This window comes from Erithacus rubecula, assembly GCF_903797595.1.
Source record: "Erithacus rubecula genome assembly, chromosome: 21".
Lineage (NCBI taxonomy): Eukaryota > Metazoa > Chordata > Aves > Passeriformes > Muscicapidae > Erithacus > Erithacus rubecula.
The window spans coordinates 9,258,410-9,277,178 of record NC_136673.1 but is presented as its reverse complement, the minus strand read 5'-3'; the positions used below and the strand labels follow the sequence as shown (position 1 = coordinate 9,277,178).

Below are 18,769 nucleotides of genomic sequence, written 5' to 3'. Positions count from 1 at the left end.
CAGAAGCTACTCTATACTTTTTGGAAGCCTGAAGAACACTTAGCATAGTGAAATGTCTAAAAGCCAAGCATGTTCATAAATACCTAATTTTTAATTCAAACATCACATGTGTGAGAAGTTTAAACTGCATCAGTGACCAGTCTTAAGATCCCATGCAAAATATTCCATGTTTTTCTTCCCAAAGATTTGGGAGCTGATCAACTCATGGAGGGCATGAAGGGACAGGACAAGGGGAAGTGGCTTTAAGATGAAGGAGGGCAGGGCTGGATGGGATATTGGGCAGGAATTGTTCCCTGGCACAGGGTGCCCAGAGCAGCTGTGGCTGCCCCTGGATCCCTGGCAGTGCCCAAGGCCAGGCTGGACACTGGGGCTGGAGCACCTGGGACAGTGGGAGGGGTCCCTGCCATGGCAGGGGTGGAACAAGGTGAGTTTTATGGTCCCTTCCAAGCCAAACTGTGCCTGGGCTGTTCAGTAAACAGGAGCCCCTATTCTGGGAGAAACCCAGCACCTGCAAGGCAACGTGCCCATGTGATGTTGGAACCTTTATCCTGCAGGAATCAGGCAGTGAAGGATCATCCCATCCTCAAACATCTGTCTGAGCTTCCACTGCAGCCCAGGGCATCCCTGAGCCTGTGCCTTGAGCTGTCCCCAGAACGTGGCCTGGGGGGCACAGGCAGGAGGGGACAGCCAGGCAGGGGTGGCACAGTAGGGATGGCACAGGCAGGCTCTGCAGGGTCCTAGTGTGGGATGTGAACCATGGACACATGTTTGTGATGGGGCCACTTATGGTGAGCACCTGACACTGCTGTCTCCAGGGCTGGGAGCCCTCAGGAAGCCTGACAAACACTGTAAAATTCCTGTGCTCATCCAAAACTTCCAGCTGGGAAGGAAAGAGCTGTGTCCAGGAGAAGCTGAGGGGTTTTGTGCTGCAGGTGGAACCTGTTGGGGGCTGACATCACAGAGGCTCCCCTGGTGACTGCATTGAGCTGCCTCCTTCCCACCAGGAGCTGTAACATCATCATGGCAGGCCCCAAAGAAAACAGCATCTTCCCTCGAAACCCCTACTACATCCCTGGGTAAGTTCATCCAGAACATCCATTCCAATGCAAATGGCTCTGGCTGGGGTCAGGCAGTATTTATGACCCAGGAATGTTTTTAAAGACACTATTCAATATCCTGTGTAACCATGCTCTGAAGGAGACAGAGCTCCAGGAGAAGCAGCACCTTGCAGAAGGGCAGAGTTACAGACCATGCCATAGCACACAGAGAGCACAGACAAAATTGTGCTTTTTTCTCCCCCTGTTCCTCCATTTCTTTTAAGCTGCCAAACGTTACCAGAGCTACTGTGCAGGGTTTGGCTTCCAAACTGTCTTAATATTTACATCAAGTCTCCTTTGGCTAGATGGTTGTGCAGATGTGACACCCTCTGGCCACTGGGCTGGAGCCCTGTCCTGCTGCTGGGTCAGGGACTGGGAAGTATTGTGATCTACTCCAAATAGTTGGATTTTTTCCAAAGCTCTTTGTGCCACTCTCCTCTAAAGGCTTGGAAAGAAGAAACCCTGGATATAAGGCAATGAGTTACAGGGGAGAAGGTAAGATATGAATGGGAGGAGTAAAGGATTTGCTGTGAATTAAGATGTTGTGTGTGGGGTCCAGTGGTGGGACCTGCTGTGGGATGGGTAAAGGGGGTGGGGAGGGCTGGGTGCCCCCAGGGGAAAAGCAGCTGCTGTGGGTAGAAATCCTCTGGATTAGGCCAGACTGAGGTGAGGCAGGCTGTGGGACAGGGCACAGGGAGTGCCAGCCACGTCCAGGCCTGGGGAGGCAGATCCCCAGCACAGGCAGAGGGTGCAGCACATTTCTTTAAGGCTGCTCCTGCAGGGATCAGCCCTGCCCCTGACAGTGACACACAGCATTTTCCATTTCAGATCTCTGTACCTTCCCACTTCCATGAGCTCTCAGGCTGGGGGGTTTTAACTCATTTTTGCATTGCTGTGGCCATCTGATGTGGCATTTTGTATGTGCCACCAGTGCTGTGCTGGCAGCAGCTTGGGACAGATGAGGGACAACAAGGAGGGAGCTGTGGCTGGAATAGGAGCCCCAAACCTTCCCTTGATCCCCCCTTGTCTGCAGCCCTGGGATGGACACAGCAGCTGGGGCTGCTCCTCTGGGCTGCTTTGACTCTGGGGCAGGAGGAGGAACAAATCCTGCTGCTGTTTGTGCTGGTGCTGTGCAGGCTCAGGGCACCCCCTGAGCCCCTGGGGGTGCTGAGGATGCTGCTTTGCATCTGCTTTGGGTACTGAGGGTGAGGAGGAGCTGCCTGAAGGGCATCACCAGCAGAGCCCTGCACTGGGGTGTCACAGGAGGAGGGTTTGTGTCCAGGATGTCCCCAGGTGTCCCATGAGCTGCAGCTGTGCCAGTGAACTACAAACACCACGAGAGCACCAGAGCACATTGCTGTCACTCAGGCCAGGCAGTGGTCACAGCAGGAGCTGAAAAGCCTAAAACCAGTGAGTGGGATAGCTTGGGGAGGTCTGGGTGGGCAGAGAATCCATGAATACTGGGCACAGCCTGGCTCTGCAGAGCTGGGAAGGTTTGGAGACAGTGAGGAATGGGCTCCAGGCCAAGGGCAGGGAGGCAGAGCAGGTTTGGGTGGCAGCCTGGGAGTGGTGATGGAGGAGATAGGGCTGAGCAAGGGGAGGGTGAGAGGGGCTCATCATCACAGGCTTTCACTGCTCTCCAGCCTGAGCCACACAGGGATCCCCAAAATCCTTCATCAGCACCTCAGAGAGAGGCACAAACAGCCCTGCTGAGGCTGAGCCCTTCCCCTAGTTTAACCAGCAGCACTTGTGACTCTCTCTGTGCCAGATCCCTTCCCGTGCACCAGACTGACTTGCTCAGGTCACTTGTGTTTAATTGCAGGGAGCTGAGCCCTTTCTCAGCCCAGCCATTATTCTGTCCATGATCAAAATCCCTCCAGCCATCCTGTAATTATCTGGGCTGTGTCATTGGTGCCCTTGCTCACTTTTGCCATCCGTGTTGCAAGACTCATTGAGAATCCCTGGGGATGAGCCACTGAGCTGCTGGGGAGGAATCCTGCATGCAGAGTGGGGAAAGCTGCCAAGAGTAAATGCACAGCTCTGCTCACTGTTGTTTCAACTATTTGGAAGGGAAAGGACTTACTCATCATCTTATGATCCTCGTGCATCATCTGGCTTTATCCCCGGATCCACGCTGGGCTCATTGATGGAATATTTCTGTCTGACCAGTGCAACTGGCAGCTCTACCTTTCTCAGTGCTGGAATAACACCAGCACCAGGAAATCTGAGACTGGAGCAGCTCATGTTTCTGATGGTGGCTCAGAGCAGAGCCAGAGCTCCAGCACCTGCCCTGCCCTCGGCCACCAGCGAGTCACAGGGACATCCAGGGACTGGGCAGTGCAGAGACCCCAAAAATCCAGAGCTGTGTTTGTTCCTGGGACTGATCACCTTCCCTGTGCCCCCTGTGCCAGGCAGTGCCTGGCTGGGCTCACTTCTCACTGTGAGCAGAGAGAGGAGGGTGCAAGTGAGAAGTTATTCTGATTTTTGAGTTTCAGTACTGAACAAGAGACACTGGGATTTTCTCAGTTACTCATTGTGTGTCAGAGCAGAGAGGAGCTACAAAGTTTAAACTGGGTCATGTTGAACTGGAATTTTACCTGGGGGATTGTGGATGTTGGTGCTGCCAAAGCCACTGCAGCCCATGCTGTGCTGGGAGTTGTCCCATCCACAGGTGCTGCTCCCTGACCTCATCCTGTGTTTCTCCAAGAGCCAAAGGCCTGTGCCTGTACATGCCTGTGAATTGATGAGCCAGTTTTCATGCTGCCAGAGGAGAACACATATGTGAAGCAGTCACTCCCTCCTGGCCTCCTGTGTAACCCATGTGTGGTCTCAGCTCTCCCCCTGTGCTGCTGCTCCACCCAGGCTCATCCCATCCCTCCCCTTCCCTGGGCTCCTGGGCAGGGTACAAACACCCTGTAGCAGATTTGCATTGCCAGAGGGCAGGGCTGGATGGGATATTGGGCAGGAATTGTTCCCTGGCAGGGTGGGCAGGGCTGGCACAGGGTGCCCAGAGCAGCTGTGGCTGCCCCTGGATCCCTGGCAGTGCCCAAGGCCAGGCTGGACACTGGAGCTGGAGAAACCTGGGATGATGGAAAATGTCCCTGCCCATGGCAGGGGTGGATCAGACTGGACTTTAAGGTCCCTTCCAGACCAAACCAGTCTGAGATTCCATGATTACCCCACCAGAGGACATCTCCTCCTGCAGTCTTGGTGATGGCTCCTGTTTGGTTTCCTCCTCAGCTATGGGGGCTACGTTCCTCAGTTCTCATTCAAGTTTGGGGACACCTATGGCAGAATCACCCACGATCTGCTGACAGATCCCAGTGTCAGGAAGAGCCCTCGGCCCCTGCTGGCACCACTGGACAACATGGAAAACCTGCAAGAATTCCATTACCACATCGAGCATCCAGGTGAGCAAATGGACCCTGCTAATGAGCACAGTGCTAATTACCAGCAGTGGGGTCTGAGCCCACCTGGCCTTGCTAGGCTGCTGGATGAAATGGGACATTTTCCTTGGAGCAATCACAGCTCTGGTGCAGGAGCTCTGACACCTGGAGAGCAGCAGAGGGAGGAGCTGGAGCTCTTGGCCTCAGCTCATGAGGATGGGGATTCTCATGGTGTGGAGAGTTTCAATTCCCAGGTCACCTTCAGTTAGATGGAGAGAAGTGATTTTATGGCATATCATTAACTCACTCCCCAATTCTTCCAGAATTCCTGTTGTGGTTTAACCCAGGCTGGCAACTAAACCCCATAGAGCTGCCTGCTCACAAATCCAAACCATGGCCTGTATTAGCTGCTATTAAGAGCATTTCCTCTATCCCAGTCAAACCCAGCACAATTCCAAGGCTAAAATCCATCTTTCTGGGGAAGGTCTGGTCTCCTACCTCAGATTCTTTCCTGGCTCACCTGTCTGGTGCAGAGCTTGCTCTGCTCTGAGCTCTGAATCTTGGCATTGATTCTGCTTCCTGCTGCTGCTCCTCTGCTCAGCAGAAGGGCTCCTGTGCTTTTTTCCCTTTCCCACTTTGCTAACAGGCTCCATCTCCTCCATCAAACTGGCCCATGGGGGTTCCTACCACTGGGAATTTGCAGGAATTCCTGCAAGTTCCAGCCCTTTGGGAAGGTGCCTGGTCCCTGCTGAGCAGCCCCAAAGCAGAGCTGCCCCTTGGGGATGTGCCATCCTTGGGGACACGTCTGCCATGTCCCATCCCATGGCTGTTGTGGAATCCCTGGACAGTGGGAATGAGTTTCCTGCAGGCTGAACACAGGGATAAGGTGCCCATGTGGGATCTGGGTCATTCCCCTGGGGATGGCCACACCAAAGTGTTGCTTTCTCATTTCTCACTGGGAATTTGTGCCATGCAGCTTCTTGCAAACTTGTGGTCTCTTCTCCTCCTGGCCCTTTTTTCCAGGATCCAGACAGGTGGTGTTTACAGGTTTCATTCCTGGAGATTTGAATTTGCATTTCCATGGTCTAAAATACAGCTGGGACAGACCCAACTAACCAGTTGACCGAGTTGCTCTCTCATTATTCTGGTTCCCTCCTGGTTTCCAATGCTGCTGCTGATGTTTGCTGCTCTTTAGTGCTGTCCTGAGGAGCCACCCTGGCTGTGCTGGAAGGTCACCACCAGCTCCTGCTGTCCAGCTGGCCCTGTGCAACCCATTAAACCCTCTCCAGGTGCTGCCTGGTGTCCTTCTGGCTGTTTTATGTGATGCTGATCAAGGAGCTCATGGCACTGTTGGGCCTGTGGCTTCCTTTAGCAAACTCAGTCTCCTCAAGACTTTTTCTCAAGGTCTGGCTTTGATAAAGTCTCATTGATGGGCACCAAGTACTTTGCTAGTTTCTATCAGTTGAATCCCATTTGTTTTCTTGCTGGAAGAGGAATCAGTGGAAATCTTTTTCCTTTGATTTGTGGGAGAAAGAGAGTAGGCTCAACATTCTTATTAATAATGAAGTAAAAGATAAACCTGCCTTAAAATCTGCACATTGGATTGAAAAATCATTTTAATCCAGGATTTTACTTTCTTTTGTTGCCAGCCTGGACAGTTGATAATTCAATTGCATAGACCATATTATATATATTTCACAAAGTTTTATACAGAATATATACACATTATTATGTAATTGTGGGCAGATTGCACACCTAAATGCCCACCAGAAGTTCATACTTGTACAGAAAAGGGCAGATTTTGCTGATTTCTGCAGATTTGCAGAAATCATGGAATCATTCAGCTTGGAAAAAGCCTCTAAGATCGAGTCCAGCAGTAATCCTGCAGATGAAGGGGCTGTCTGCAGATGGAGCCTCATTCCCCAGGCTCAGCCCTGGGATGCAGATGTGCTCCCAAGGGGAGCTCACAGGAAAGCTGTAATGCCTGGGAACAAAATGACCTGTGAGCACAAAAATGGAAGGAATTTGGTTTGTTTTAGAAGACAAGGCTGACATGGTAACAGTTTTCCAAGAAGGAAAAGGTGGTTGTGAGGTGGAGTGATCCTCCTCTGGAACTACAGAGGGGGAAATGGGGTTCACTGTGGCACAGGGGAAGAGAAAGTGCCTGAGCCAGGGGGTCACACAGGGCTGGGGCACCTGGGCAGCCACATCATGGGGGATTTTTAAGGGGAAATCAAACAAAAATTGCCCAGCTCAGCTGTCCCTGCAGAATCTCAAATCACAGGGCTCTGTCCCTAATTCACAGTGGAGATATTTAGCATTTGCTGGATGTAAGATAATTTTTTTCCAGCCAGTGTTACAGCAAATCCTTTCCTTGATGAGCAGCAACAGTGCCAGAGCAAGAATTCCTTGGAGGGGGCTCAGTTTGGGGTGAGCTGACACAGCCACGTGGAGTTAAGGATTGAGAGTTTTTTCCCACTTTACTGCTTCTTAACTTGGCTGGCAACATTTTAGTTGGAATAAATGTTATTTAACTCAGATTTTTGCCAGTTTTCTGTGAAGGCTGGTGTCCTGGTTTGAAGGACAGGTGTCTGCCAATGAAGGCAGAAGCTTCTCTTTGAAATGGAGAATGTAAACCCCCTTCCTCCAAATTATTATTATAATTTTGAAATTAAGGGGCTCTCAGGCAAAGATAGGGGAATTAGGAATAACAGTTCTTTACTAGGAAAATTAAAATAGAAATGCAGGATTACACAGAACAATCCCAAACCCTGCCAGAGTCAGAATCCAAGCTGACACAGTCAGTCAGTCAGGGTGGTGGCACAGTCCCATTCAATGGTGGCTGCATCCTCCTGCAGGGGCAGATGTGGTTCAGCTGGAGCAGTGCTCCTGGAGAAGGTGCAGTTTCCTCTGAAGGTGCAGGGATGATGTGGAAGGGTCTGGCTTTCCTCTGGAATGCAGTGGAAAGAAGGTTCCTTGGTGTCCAAAATCTCAGTTTTTCTCTGGGTAGGAAAGGCTTGGCTCCTGCCCTGGCTGGAGCATCTCCCAGTGGGATGATGGAATTTTATCAGCCATGCACTGGGACTCAATGGCCATGAACAGGAGATATCTCCTGGAGGGAGGATGGGCTGTGGGAAGATAAAGATGATTGTCCCAGCTGGTTTAAAGATGGCCCATTAGCAGAGAATATGTGCCAGGAGATCAGGGGCACTGCCCCAGCTGGTTTAACAGATGGGGACAGAATACACATTGCTGGCCACATCAAACCCAACACAGCTGGTTTATTGATGGGGCTGATGACACATGGAGCAGATCTCTGTGGTCTCTTCCAACTTGAGCTGTTCTGCACTGTTGACTTCCAGGCTCCTTCCCATTCCCCTGGAGGGGTGTGGGGGATAATGGGAATCCCTCATCCTCTTTGGGCCATGCCTGTCCCCTAACTCTGTGTCTGTCCTTCAGGATATGTCACCTACCAGCCCATCACCAACCCTCCTGAGGTGCCCCTGGGCTCACAGCCTGTCCCTGGGCTGGTGCTGGAGGAGCCCCTGATGGCCCACATGGACCCCAGGCTGTGGCAGAGCCCCCCAGCCCCTGCTGCACCCGGAGCCCTGCTGACCTGGCCACCCCAGGAGCCACTGCAGGGGCTGGCCCTGCACCCTGCAGCCCAGGACATGGAGAGGGAGGTGGCCAAGCCCCCCCTGGCCAGTGTCCTGGGCAAAGGCAGCAGAACGTGCCAGTGCAACTGTGGAGGGAGCAAAATGGTGAGTGTGGCCCTGGGTGTGGGATGGGGGTGTGAGGGGGGAGTTTCACTCAGGTGTGAGTGGGAAGGGCACAAAGTTAATTCACAGAATAACTGAGTTGGAAGAGACCTTCAAGATCCTCGAGTCCAGCCCATGCCCTAACACCTCAACTAACCCATGGCACCCAGTGCCACATCCAGTCTTTTTTAAACACATCCAGGGATGGTGACTCCACCACCTCCCTGGGCAGACCATTCCAGTACTTGATCACTCTTTCCATGGAAAACCTTTTTCCTAATATCCAAGCTAATTTTCCATTGGTGCAGCCTGAGACTGTCCTCTGGTTCAGTCAGTGCTGCCTGGAGAAAGAGAGCAACCCCACCTGAGCACAGGCACCTTTCAGGGAGCTGCAGAGAGTGACCAGGTCACCCCTGAGTCTCCTTTTCTCCAGGCTGAACAGCCCCAGCTCCCTCAGCTGTTCCTCACAGGGTTTGTGTTCCAGCCCCTCAGAGTTTGTGTTGAGACAGATCAAACACACAAATGTTTCCAGCAGCAGCAAATCTGCTCCATCTTCAGGAAATGGTTTTGATCACTGATTATGCTTCCCAATCAAAAAGGCTGAATTTATGATTTGGGTGGGTTTGACTTCAATCCTAATGCCTAAAGTTGTGTTATGCTGTGTTGGGCAGCCAGGCTTGTGATTCCTTAGGGTATCCTTGGAGCCCTGATGTTGCCTTCCTCCTCCTCCTCCTCCCACAAAGAGAGCATTCCCTTCCTCTTTCCTTGGTTTCTGCCCCTGTATCTGCCCCCACCTGCATTTCCCACCATCATTACCTTTCTTTGAGCACCAGTACTGGGATTTGCCTCTGGGGCTGGGGGCTGTTGAGCACAGCCCATCCAAATATCCCTTTAGACCAACATGTTCCTTTTAATTTTTTAAAATTATTATCATATTTATTATCTTTAAAAACCTTTTATTTCCTCTGGAGCCAGCAAGAGCCTTTGTCACGTTCCTGCAGCCACGTCTCTGCAAATCCTCTGAAGGCAGAGATTAGAGGTTTGACGCATGGAGTCAAAAGCTGGCTTGGATGTAAATCCCAAGAAGGGGCATTCCTGCTCCTTGCCCTCAGAACCAGATTTGCACAGGAGCTCAGTGCCCAAAGCTCCCTTTATCCTCCATGGGCATTTTGCAAACCCCTTCCAGGCCTGCTGCTTGCTCATCTGGTAATTTGACTTGCTCAGAAATCCTTGGGCAGCTCTCAGTAAAGCTGGGAAGAGCTGGAAATGGCAGTTGTTATTCCCAGGTCCTGGCAGTTCAAGCAGTGCAGCTGAGGCCAGAAGCAAGTTTTACTGGTGTTTGATTTTATTTCTGTTTTTGTTTGAAGCAGCGAGAAACAGGAGGTGTGCTGCTGCCAGGAGGGGCTGCAAGAGCAGATGACACATTGCCAGTGCTGCCTGTCCCAAATGCCATCAGACAGAAAGTCATCCCAGGTAAAACACAGGGAGGGCACCTGCAGCACTTGGCCACCTCTGAGGAAATGATGGGACCCTTCTTCCCCGTGGGGAAACCTCAGTGCTGTTGCCCAGTGGCTCCAGCTTGTTTGGGATGGAAAATGTCCCTGGTGCTCTCCCTGCAAGGCGTTTCTTTGGGATGCTGTCACCCTGTGGGTGTCACTCTGTGCCTGTGGCAGTGGAAGGGATTCAGGAACCACCTCAGCTCCCTGCCAAGCTGCAGAGGGTGAGGAGAGCTGGTCCTTGGGCTCTGCCCCACACTGTTGGTGTGGTTATTTACCTCCTAGGAATCACCAAATCCACACACGGGGGTGTGTGGCACCATCATAAAGGCGTGGACTCTGTCCTACAAGGGGTGCTCTGAACTTCCCCTTGCTCTGGGAGAGCATTGCTGTGCAGCAGGAGAGGGGCTGGGGTCCCCTCTCAAGGCTCCAGGGTGGGACCCTCACTCTGCACTGCATCACAGGCACCAGTATTGCACTTTAAATGACTGTCCATGCTTTAGGCTGCCAAAAATTTGTCTCTCCAAAGCATTCCTTTGGAAAGAGGGAGTTTGGGCTGCATTTAGGTTCTACCTGGCTAGGTTTCATGCCCTTTTAGACTTTATAAAGTTTCTGTTGTGGGAATTTGTTGGATGGGCAGAGCAGATGAGGAAAAAAGGTTGGACATCCCATTGTTAGCCCCTGAATGTGTATTAAACTGGGAGAAAACATGAAAGAGCTGTAGATGTAAAGAAATAAAAAAAGTACTAAGAAAATGAAATGGTTGTTCCAACAAAAATCAGTTCAAGCCATTGTGTTTCCCTTGGGAATCATAAGGAAAAAAAAACTCTTTCAGAGAAGATACCTCACATGTAAGAGTTAATTTTACAATTTAAACAGATTAATTTTTCCTTTCTGTACTTTAAGGTTTTATATTGATCCCAGGCTCCTCCACTCTCAGAGTGGCTGATCCTTAAATGATCATTGTATTTCTCAAGCAGGAAATGTTCTCTTTTGCCTCCACCCAAAGGGTATGCTGGATTTGTCCCCCACCTCTTTGACAAAGTTGGCATGACCTACATCCCAGCTGTGAAGAAAGCCATGAATGAATTTGACCGATACCAGGTAGATTAGAGATTACTGAAATAAGAATGTGCATAATGCTGATGCTGATCCACCTGAATTTTCAGTAGTAGGATTAGAACTGGGGTACAAATGCAAGCAAAATCCAACACTGTTAGGTAATGTTGAAAAAAACACCAGCAATTAAATTCTGTAACTTGTTTCCTTGGGACATTAAGGGAGGGTAAATGAGTTCATAAAAGGATTAAGGAAATCTCTGGAGGGCTGGGTCAAGAGTGGCTGTTAGAAATGTTGCTCTGGGTGCAGAAATACAGGATGCAACTTTCTGCACTTCCCTTAAGGAATACATCTCTGTCTGGTTGGCAGTGATGATGGCTTCCTGTGATATGTCTTTTAATTGGTTGTAAGGCTTTTTCCTTTCCTAACACGATTTGTCTTAAAGGGATCTCGACCTTTTTTCTCCTCCTTTCGGGAAGGATGCTGAAATATCCCCCCTGAAAAACTGCAGTCCCCTTGCTGTGAGAGCTGCCATACAATGACACGTTCTCCTCTGGCAGGGAAAAATGAGATTCCTCCTGCAGCATTTGATAGTTTGCATTCAGAGCTACACGTCCCTCCCTGCCCAGGATGCAGAGAGATCCTTGGATACAGTGAGATCCTTGGATGCAGTGATGTCCCTGGGATGCAGTGATGTCCCTGGGATGCAGAGAGGTCCCTGGGATGCAGAGAGGTCCCTGGGATGCAGTGATGTCCCTGGGATGCAGTGATGTCCCTGGGATGCAGTGAGGTCCCTGGGATGCAGAGAGGTCCCTGGGATGCAGTGATGTCCCTGGGATGCAGTGATGTCCCTGGGATGCAGTGAGATCCCTGGGATGCAGCAGCCTTGCTGGTCCAGCAGATCAGCACATTAAATACAGGCTGAGACATCCCAGCCCCTCCTGCTCCCTGGAACACACTGCTGTGCCTTCACCCTGAGCACATGGGGGTGATGTGGGAAAAACATCCAAGACTGAGGATGGCCAGCTCAGAGAAATCAGCTGGGCAGAAATGAGTCAGCAGGGAGAGCAGCAGGGCAGCATCGTGCTCTGGATGAAATCTATTTCCTGCTGCTGGCTTCTGTCTCCTTCCCTGCTGCCGTGATTAGGAATTGAAAAATGGAGCAAACAGAACCAAACCCAGGATGTGCTGTTTGGCCAGGTCTGCCCTGCTGCTTTCAGACACGCCTGCCCTGCTGTGAGTCAGCCAGGGAGGTGTCAGGGAATCGGGCTGGCAGGGCTCGGCAGCAGCACAGGAGCAGACAGGCTGAAGGGAGAATCACTCCACATTGCTAGCTAAGATGGCTTCTGACTTCAAGCCACTAATCTGCTGCCCTAAATCTTTGTTGTCCTCGGTTACAGATGTGCCATGGCTCACTGCTCACTGCCTGCAGCAGGCACAGCAAGAATCCTCTGGAGGAGCTGCAGCCTGGGCTCCATCCCAGGCACTGGGGCTCCACGGCCCCACGGTGTGCTGGGCTCCCAAATCCCCTCTCCACATCCCAGCACAGCTCCAGGGACAGCTTGAGGGGTTCTGTGCAGCAGAGCTGTGGCACCCAGCTGTGACACCCACCCAGCTGTGACACCCACCCTGTGTCCAGCCCCAGAGAGCAGCAGATGATTTACACTCTTCCTTCAGTTAATGCTCCCTAAGCCTTCCTGTTCCTCCTGGCCTGGGAATTCCAGGCTATTCCTGTTGATGGGACTCATGGAAACACAAAGGGGGTCAAACCCAAACACAGCCACAGCACAGGAGCAGGCCCAGCTCCAGGGACAGCAGAGCAGGAGCACGAGGCCTTTGGGACTTGGGGATGATCCCCCAGGGAATAAACCTCTGCAGCCTGGTCTGCAGGGATCCCAGGGACATGCTGAGGGCATGGGGATGAACTGGCAGGAACTGCTGCCAACACCTGCCAGGAGAAAAATTTATGCAGTGGAAAAAGGGACAATGCAATGTAGCTCTTAATTAGAAGAAAGCAGGACTGGAAGGAGAATTGCTTTATGTTAGCTTAAATATTTTATATAATGCAGAGTCAAAGCACATGACTTTGGTAAAAATAGTATGTTTTGAAATAAACTGTTCCATGTTGTTGTGGGTTTGTTTTTTTTTTTTTTTTTTTTTGGTTTTGTTTTCCAGCTTTTGCAGAGAAATCCACCTTATACATTGGGCACGAGATTCCCCCTGACACACTGGCCAGACACCAAAATTTACAGCCGTGCTGGACTCAAACCTGCCTACGCAGGCTTTGTACCATGTAAGTTCATCAGCTGAGTGAAAATGAAAGTCACTAATACTAATTACTGGGTTAAGGAGTGCTGTTGCTGGCCAGAGTGGCAGAGAAGTGAACAATCACTGGCATGTCCCACATGGGTAATAGGTTTGTTCTGGTCTGTGCCAAGGTGCTGGAACTCTGCCATGCCCTGGCTGCAGGAGAGCCCAGCATTGCCACTGCCAGCCTCTCCCACATTTCCAGCCACCATCCCCTGCCCAGGCAGGGGGGCTCAGTGACATCCCACCTCTCACATGTCAGCAAAGGGAGTTGCTGTGAAAAGCTTCAAGTCTGATAAAAGGGGTTGATAAAGCACAAAAAGTGTAGGGAAATTGTATTTGCCATCAGGAGAGGTCCCTGCCTGAACCCCCTGACGTCTTGGGCTGCCTAAAAGGAGAGGTCTGGAGGAATTCTGTGTGTAAGGGGAAGGTGTGTCCATGCACCTGGAAGCATTAATGTACTGGGCTAAAAAATCTTAACAAATCAGCAGCTAATGCATTGCTGTGTTTGGTCACAGCTCAGTAATGTGGGTGGGAAATCAGGGAGCTCAGCTGGGAAGAACTGAACTCATTGCTTGTCCTTGCTGCAGTGCAGAGGGGGAAAATGGGGGAATATTTAAAATATGGCAGGACTGAAAGCCAAGGATGGGAAAACTCTCCTGGCAGGGCTGGGCTGAGGCTGATGGGGAGGTTGAGCTCAAGAGAGGAGGATGTTGAGTGCAGGTCTGACACTGAGCCCTGCTCCTGCAGACATTCCCACTTCCCTGCCTCTGCAGCCACCAGTCAGCAGAGTTTTAACTGCTCCAACCAGTCCAGCTCTGGATGGAGAAAATTAATTACGGCAGAAAACCTTTAAACAAGAGCAGTTATAATTTAAAACGCTGAACAGAATTTCTTCAGCAGGGGAAGAGCCTGCTCCTCCTGTCCAGCTCCTCAGTGACAGCTTTGTTACTTGAAATTACACCAAACATAAGAGCTGGTTCCTTTAGGAAAACCTGCTGTTAATAGTTTTCATGGGACAAACCAGTGTCAGACACCTGTCAGGTGTTCAGTTCACCCCAAAAGCACAGCCTGCACCAACACCTGATTATCAAAACCTCTATTGTGATTTTTGAAATCACTGCAGAAGGGCTGTGTGCATGGCACAGCTCTGGTGTCACTTGTCACCCTTGGGCCAGGCCAGGGCTCCCTGTGGGTTTGTAGCTGCAGGGGAGCAGCTCAGCTGCTGCAGGGACAGCCAGTGCTGGGTGGCAGCTCTGTGGCACCATTTTGTGTCCAGGCAGCTCAGAGCTCCTGTGGCCCCTACTCAGCTCCTGCCAGGCCAGGCTGCAACAGGCCACAGGCAGGCACCTAAATTTAGATACAGCTTCGAGTAAATTCCACCGTCCCCGTTAGATGTGCCCCCCTCCAGCAGTACCTGACTGTAAGAGAACACCAGGGAGTTTGTGATCCCCTCACCAGCAGGACTGTCACAGTGCCAGTGACACAAGAGGTGGCACGGGCTGAGGGCAGGACAAGGCTGGCAGTGCTGTGCCAAGCCCCTTTTGTTCTCCTCCAGGCCTCCAGGACCTCTGCGGGCTCACCTACGGCAACGCCACGCGGGAGTCGTACCGGTGTGAACAGAGGAGACGGGGAATTGCACTGTGAAAACTGCTTTAATGGTGCCTGTACAGCATTGGGAGTGACTCGGAAACAGCAATAATAACACAACACAAACAGAACTTTTGAATGAGAGTTCATACAACTTTAAACAAAATTTACAGGTGTTCCACTGCATAGCTTTACTCTGCTTCCTCCTCACCCTCTTCCTCGAACTCTCCCTCCTCCTCAGCTGTGGCATCCTGGTACTGCTGGTACTCAGAGACCAGGTCGTTCATGTTGCTCTCAGCCTCTGTGAACTCCATCTCGTCCATGCCCTCACCTGTGTACCAGTGCAGGAAGGCCTTTCTGCGGAACATCGCAGTGAACTGCTCAGAAATGCGTTTGAACAGCTCCTGGATGGCCGTGCTGTTGCCAATGAAGGTGGCAGACATTTTGAGGCCGCGAGGTGGAATGTCACAGACTGCTGTCTTAACGTTATTAGGGATCCATTCCACAAAATAGCTGCTATTTTTGTTCTGAACATTGAGCATTTGCTCATCCACCTCTTTCATGGACATGCGGCCCCTAAAGACGGCGGCCACAGTCAGATAGCGGCCGTGACGGGGGTCACACGCCGCCATCATGTTCTTGGCATCGAACATCTGCTGGGTGAGCTCTGGCACCGTCAGAGCCCGGTACTGCTGGCTCCCACGGCTCGTGAGCGGGGCAAAACCAGGCATGAAAAAGTGCAGACGTGGGAAAGGAACCATGTTCACTGCCAGCTTCCGCAGGTCAGCGTTGAGCTGGCCCGGGAACCGCAGGCAGGTGGTGACACCGCTCATGGTGGCCGACACGAGGTGGTTCAGATCCCCGTAGGTGGGGGTTGTTAACTTCAGTGTTCTGAAGCAAATGTCGTACAGCGCCTCGTTATCGATACAGTACGTCTCGTCTGTGTTCTCCACCAGCTGGTGCACCGACAGCGTGGCGTTGTAGGGCTCGACTACAGTATCTGACACTTTAGGGGAGGGCACCACACTGAAAGTATTCATAATTCGGTCTGGGTACTCCTCACGGATTTTGCTGATAAGAAGGGTACCCATGCCAGAGCCTGTGCCACCACCCAGGGAGTGAGTAAGCTGAAAGCCCTGGAGACAATCGCAGCTTTCTGCCTCCTTCCTTACAACATCTAGCACAGAATCGACTAATTCAGCACCTTCCGTATAATGGCCCTTTGCCCAGTTGTTTCCTGCTCCGCTCTGACCTGGAAAAGAGCCATTTTCATATTAGATTACGGTCACTGCTTCCTGCTTATTGCTTGCAAGCTAAGCTTAAGAGCATCAGGCTCCATGAAAGCTTTCATCTTATCGAGCGCAGGGCTGTGGTTTCACACAGGCACCTCTGCAGTGGCTCGCCAGACATAAGGAAAACATTAATTATCAATGATACAGCAGCCACTCCACTTCTCCCGGTGGCACGCACAGAGGCGGTAACGAAGAGCAACGACCTCTGGTGCCACCTCGGAGCTGCTCCCAGCCGCAATCGCGGTATTCCAGAGCAGGATTAGCCCCGTCCGGGCCCGTCCCTCGGAGCATGTGCGGCGGGGCAGCCCCGCAGTGCCCTGCCCGCCCCACCCCGCGGCTCCTCCCGCCCCCGCGCACTCACCGAACACGAAGTTGTCCGGCCTGAATATCTGCCCGAAGGGCCCGGAGCGCACCGAGTCCATGGTGCCGGGCTCCAGGTCCACCAGCACGGCGCGGGGCACGTACTTGCCGCCTGCAACACAGGGAGAGCCGTGACTGCCGCGCCGGGGGGGCCGCGGGGAGCCTGGGGGGGCGGGTCCGGGCCCTACCTGTGGCCTCGTTGTAGTAGACATTGATGCGCTCCAGTTGTAGGTCGCTGTCCCCATGGTAGGTGCCGGTGGGATCAATGCCATGCTCGTCGCTGATCACCTCCCAGAACTGCCGAAGAGAAGCGCGTCAGCGGCGGCCACGCCGGACCGGGTGCACTCCCCTCCCGCCCTCGCTCCCTCTTTTCCCCGCCCGGACCTTGGCTCCGATTTGGTTCCCGCACTGCCCGGCCTGCAGGTGCACGATCTCTCTCATGATGGCGGCGGCTCCGAGCACTCTCTATTACACCTGCCTTCCCCCAACCGACTCTGGCTGCGTTAGGCAACCGTCAGCCCTTTTATAGCAGCGGAATGCGCGCGCAGCCGTCTTCGCCCCGCCCCGGCGGCCACTCGCAGCAACGATTGGCTGCTTATAGCGAGGCTCTACAAATGCGAGAATCTGATTGGCTGCGCAGCTGTCACTCAAACCACCGGCGCCTTTTCACCCCGCCTGCCTGTCTGTTGGCTCTACAGTTAAGCAACCGGGAGCCGCGAGTGCCCGCCCCAGCTCGCTCACGGCGCTTCCGATTGGCTCAATTGAATGATTGATGTCGAAGCCGATTGGCTGCTGGGCCTGGGGGATGAGCTAACGCCGTTTGATTGGCGTACAACGAAGCGCCCTGGTAACCGTCGCAGTGACTCCGCAGCGGGCTCTGGGCGGTGGCCGCCGCAGCCGCCCATTCACGGACCCGAGTGCGCGCTTTGCGCAGCGGAGGCGGCGGCAGCTCCTCCTCACTGCGGGACAGGGCGGGTTCCCCGCGGGTCCCCAGCGCTTCCTCCCGCCCCTCGCCTCCGCTCCCCCAGACAGATCTCCCTCCCTCCTTTCGTTCCCTGCCCGTCCCCCCGTCCCGCTCCAGCCGGCGCCGCAGCGCCGCGGCGGGTGGGGGAAGGAGCCCGCGTGCGCACGCGCGGGCTGCACCGCCGTTCCAGCACTTTCTGGCGCGCCGCGCCCGCCCGAGGGTGGCGGGGCCGCGCGCGCGGGCAGTGTCATGGCGACAGCGCGCGCGGGTGGCGGGAAGGGGCTGGGGGGGGCTGAGAGGGGCTCGGAGAGCTCAGGGAGCCTGGCTCCTGTGAGGGCTCGGGGGGCCCTAAAGGCTCAGGGGGTCTGGCAGCTGTGAGGAGACTGGTGGGGCTGGAAGATTTGTGAGGGCGGTGTGAGGGCTTGAGGGGCTGTGGGGGCGTGGGGAGCCCTGGCAACTGTGGGGGCAGTGTGGAGGTTTGAGGGGTGCGGCTGCTGGGAGGGCTTGGGGCTGCTCTGAGCCTTGCAGTGGCAGCTCTGTAGTGTGATGTGAGGGGAAGGCTCCATTGCGGGGCTCCCATATGAAGGGATCTGAGGCAGACATTGCTTACCGAGGCTTCCCCACACGGACACCGCCATGCTGGACTCCGTGTGGGTGCTGCAGCCCTGTCATGAGGCAGCCGGACTCCCCATGCTGGATAAATACCACTCTCGCCCTTCCTGGTCCCTTATTCTACCGCCCAGCTTTGTGAGCACATTCCTGCCCAGACACTGCATCCATTGCTCACTGTTTTATTAAGTATATTTGATTATTGTTCCAGCAGAATGTTTTTATGGTTGTCTGTATTCATTGTGATGCCAGCTTGGTCTACAAGTCCCAGCATCTCGTTTCATACTGTAGCAAAATCTTGAAAGAGGCTCCTAATGGAGCTGCCAAGGCAGGGAGTCTCATCCTGCTGCCTTGCAGGGGTGGGCTGAGGCAAAGGCAGCCATGACCTCAATTCTGCTGACAGGGGCCAGCTCTGTGTGACACACAAACAGAACACATCAGAATCTGTGCCTGGATAACAATAATCCAGTCCTGCAGCTGGGTCAGGTGAGGAGGTGGCAGGACAGAGAAGCCCTGTGAAGGCTTTGGCTGGAGGTTGAACGTCCTCTGGCTTAATGTAAAGATTCTGATGATTGATATTTCTGGCATATAAACATATTCCTGCAGAGGTGCTGGAGGGAGTCCAGGGACACTTGGAGCAGCCCCAGAGCATCAGGAGTGACCTGAGAGGGTCCTGGGGAGGGCTTGTGTCAGCCTGTGAGTGTCTGGGAGATGCACACAGCTCATCCTTCCCCTCACAGCCGGAGTGCAGGAGCTTTACGCAGCTCCCTTTGAGAGAGCTGAGTAATGCACAGGCATTAGGGTCCAGATTTATCCCACTAATTACAGACATTGATTGAATAATGTTCACA

General features: G+C 52.9%; 2 protein-coding genes across 3 annotated transcripts; one reads left to right on the top strand and one right to left on the bottom strand.

Moving 5' to 3' along the window:
• The first annotated feature begins 977 nt into the window (after window positions 1–977).
• CIMIP2A (ciliary microtubule inner protein 2A) lies at window positions 978–14,824 on the top strand. 2 transcript variants are annotated; one of them, XM_079324269.1, is made up of 7 exons: window positions 978–1,076; window positions 4,338–4,507; window positions 7,943–8,244; window positions 9,612–9,714; window positions 10,747–10,841; window positions 12,972–13,089; window positions 14,662–14,824. In XM_079324269.1, the coding sequence occupies exons 1-7, from the start codon at window positions 1,021–1,023 to the stop codon at window positions 14,748–14,750; spliced, it is 933 nt and encodes a 310-aa protein (XP_079180395.1). In that variant the 5' UTR covers window positions 978–1,020; the 3' UTR covers window positions 14,751–14,824. The 2 variants fall into 2 exon arrangements, with proteins under 2 accessions (XP_079180395.1, XP_079180394.1); XM_079324268.1 differs by having other exon boundaries at window positions 9,609–9,714.
• On the bottom strand, window positions 14,740–17,375 carry LOC306811017 (tubulin beta-4B chain). The gene is made up of 4 exons (XM_079324263.1): window positions 16,730–17,375; window positions 16,534–16,642; window positions 16,347–16,457; window positions 14,740–15,945 (listed from the first exon to the last, which is right to left on the bottom strand). Exons 1-4 carry the CDS (start codon window positions 16,784–16,786, stop codon window positions 14,885–14,887), a joined length of 1,338 nt encoding a protein of 445 aa, XP_079180389.1. The 5' UTR covers window positions 16,787–17,375; the 3' UTR covers window positions 14,740–14,884.
• Window positions 17,376–18,769: the final 1,394 nt, after the last annotated feature.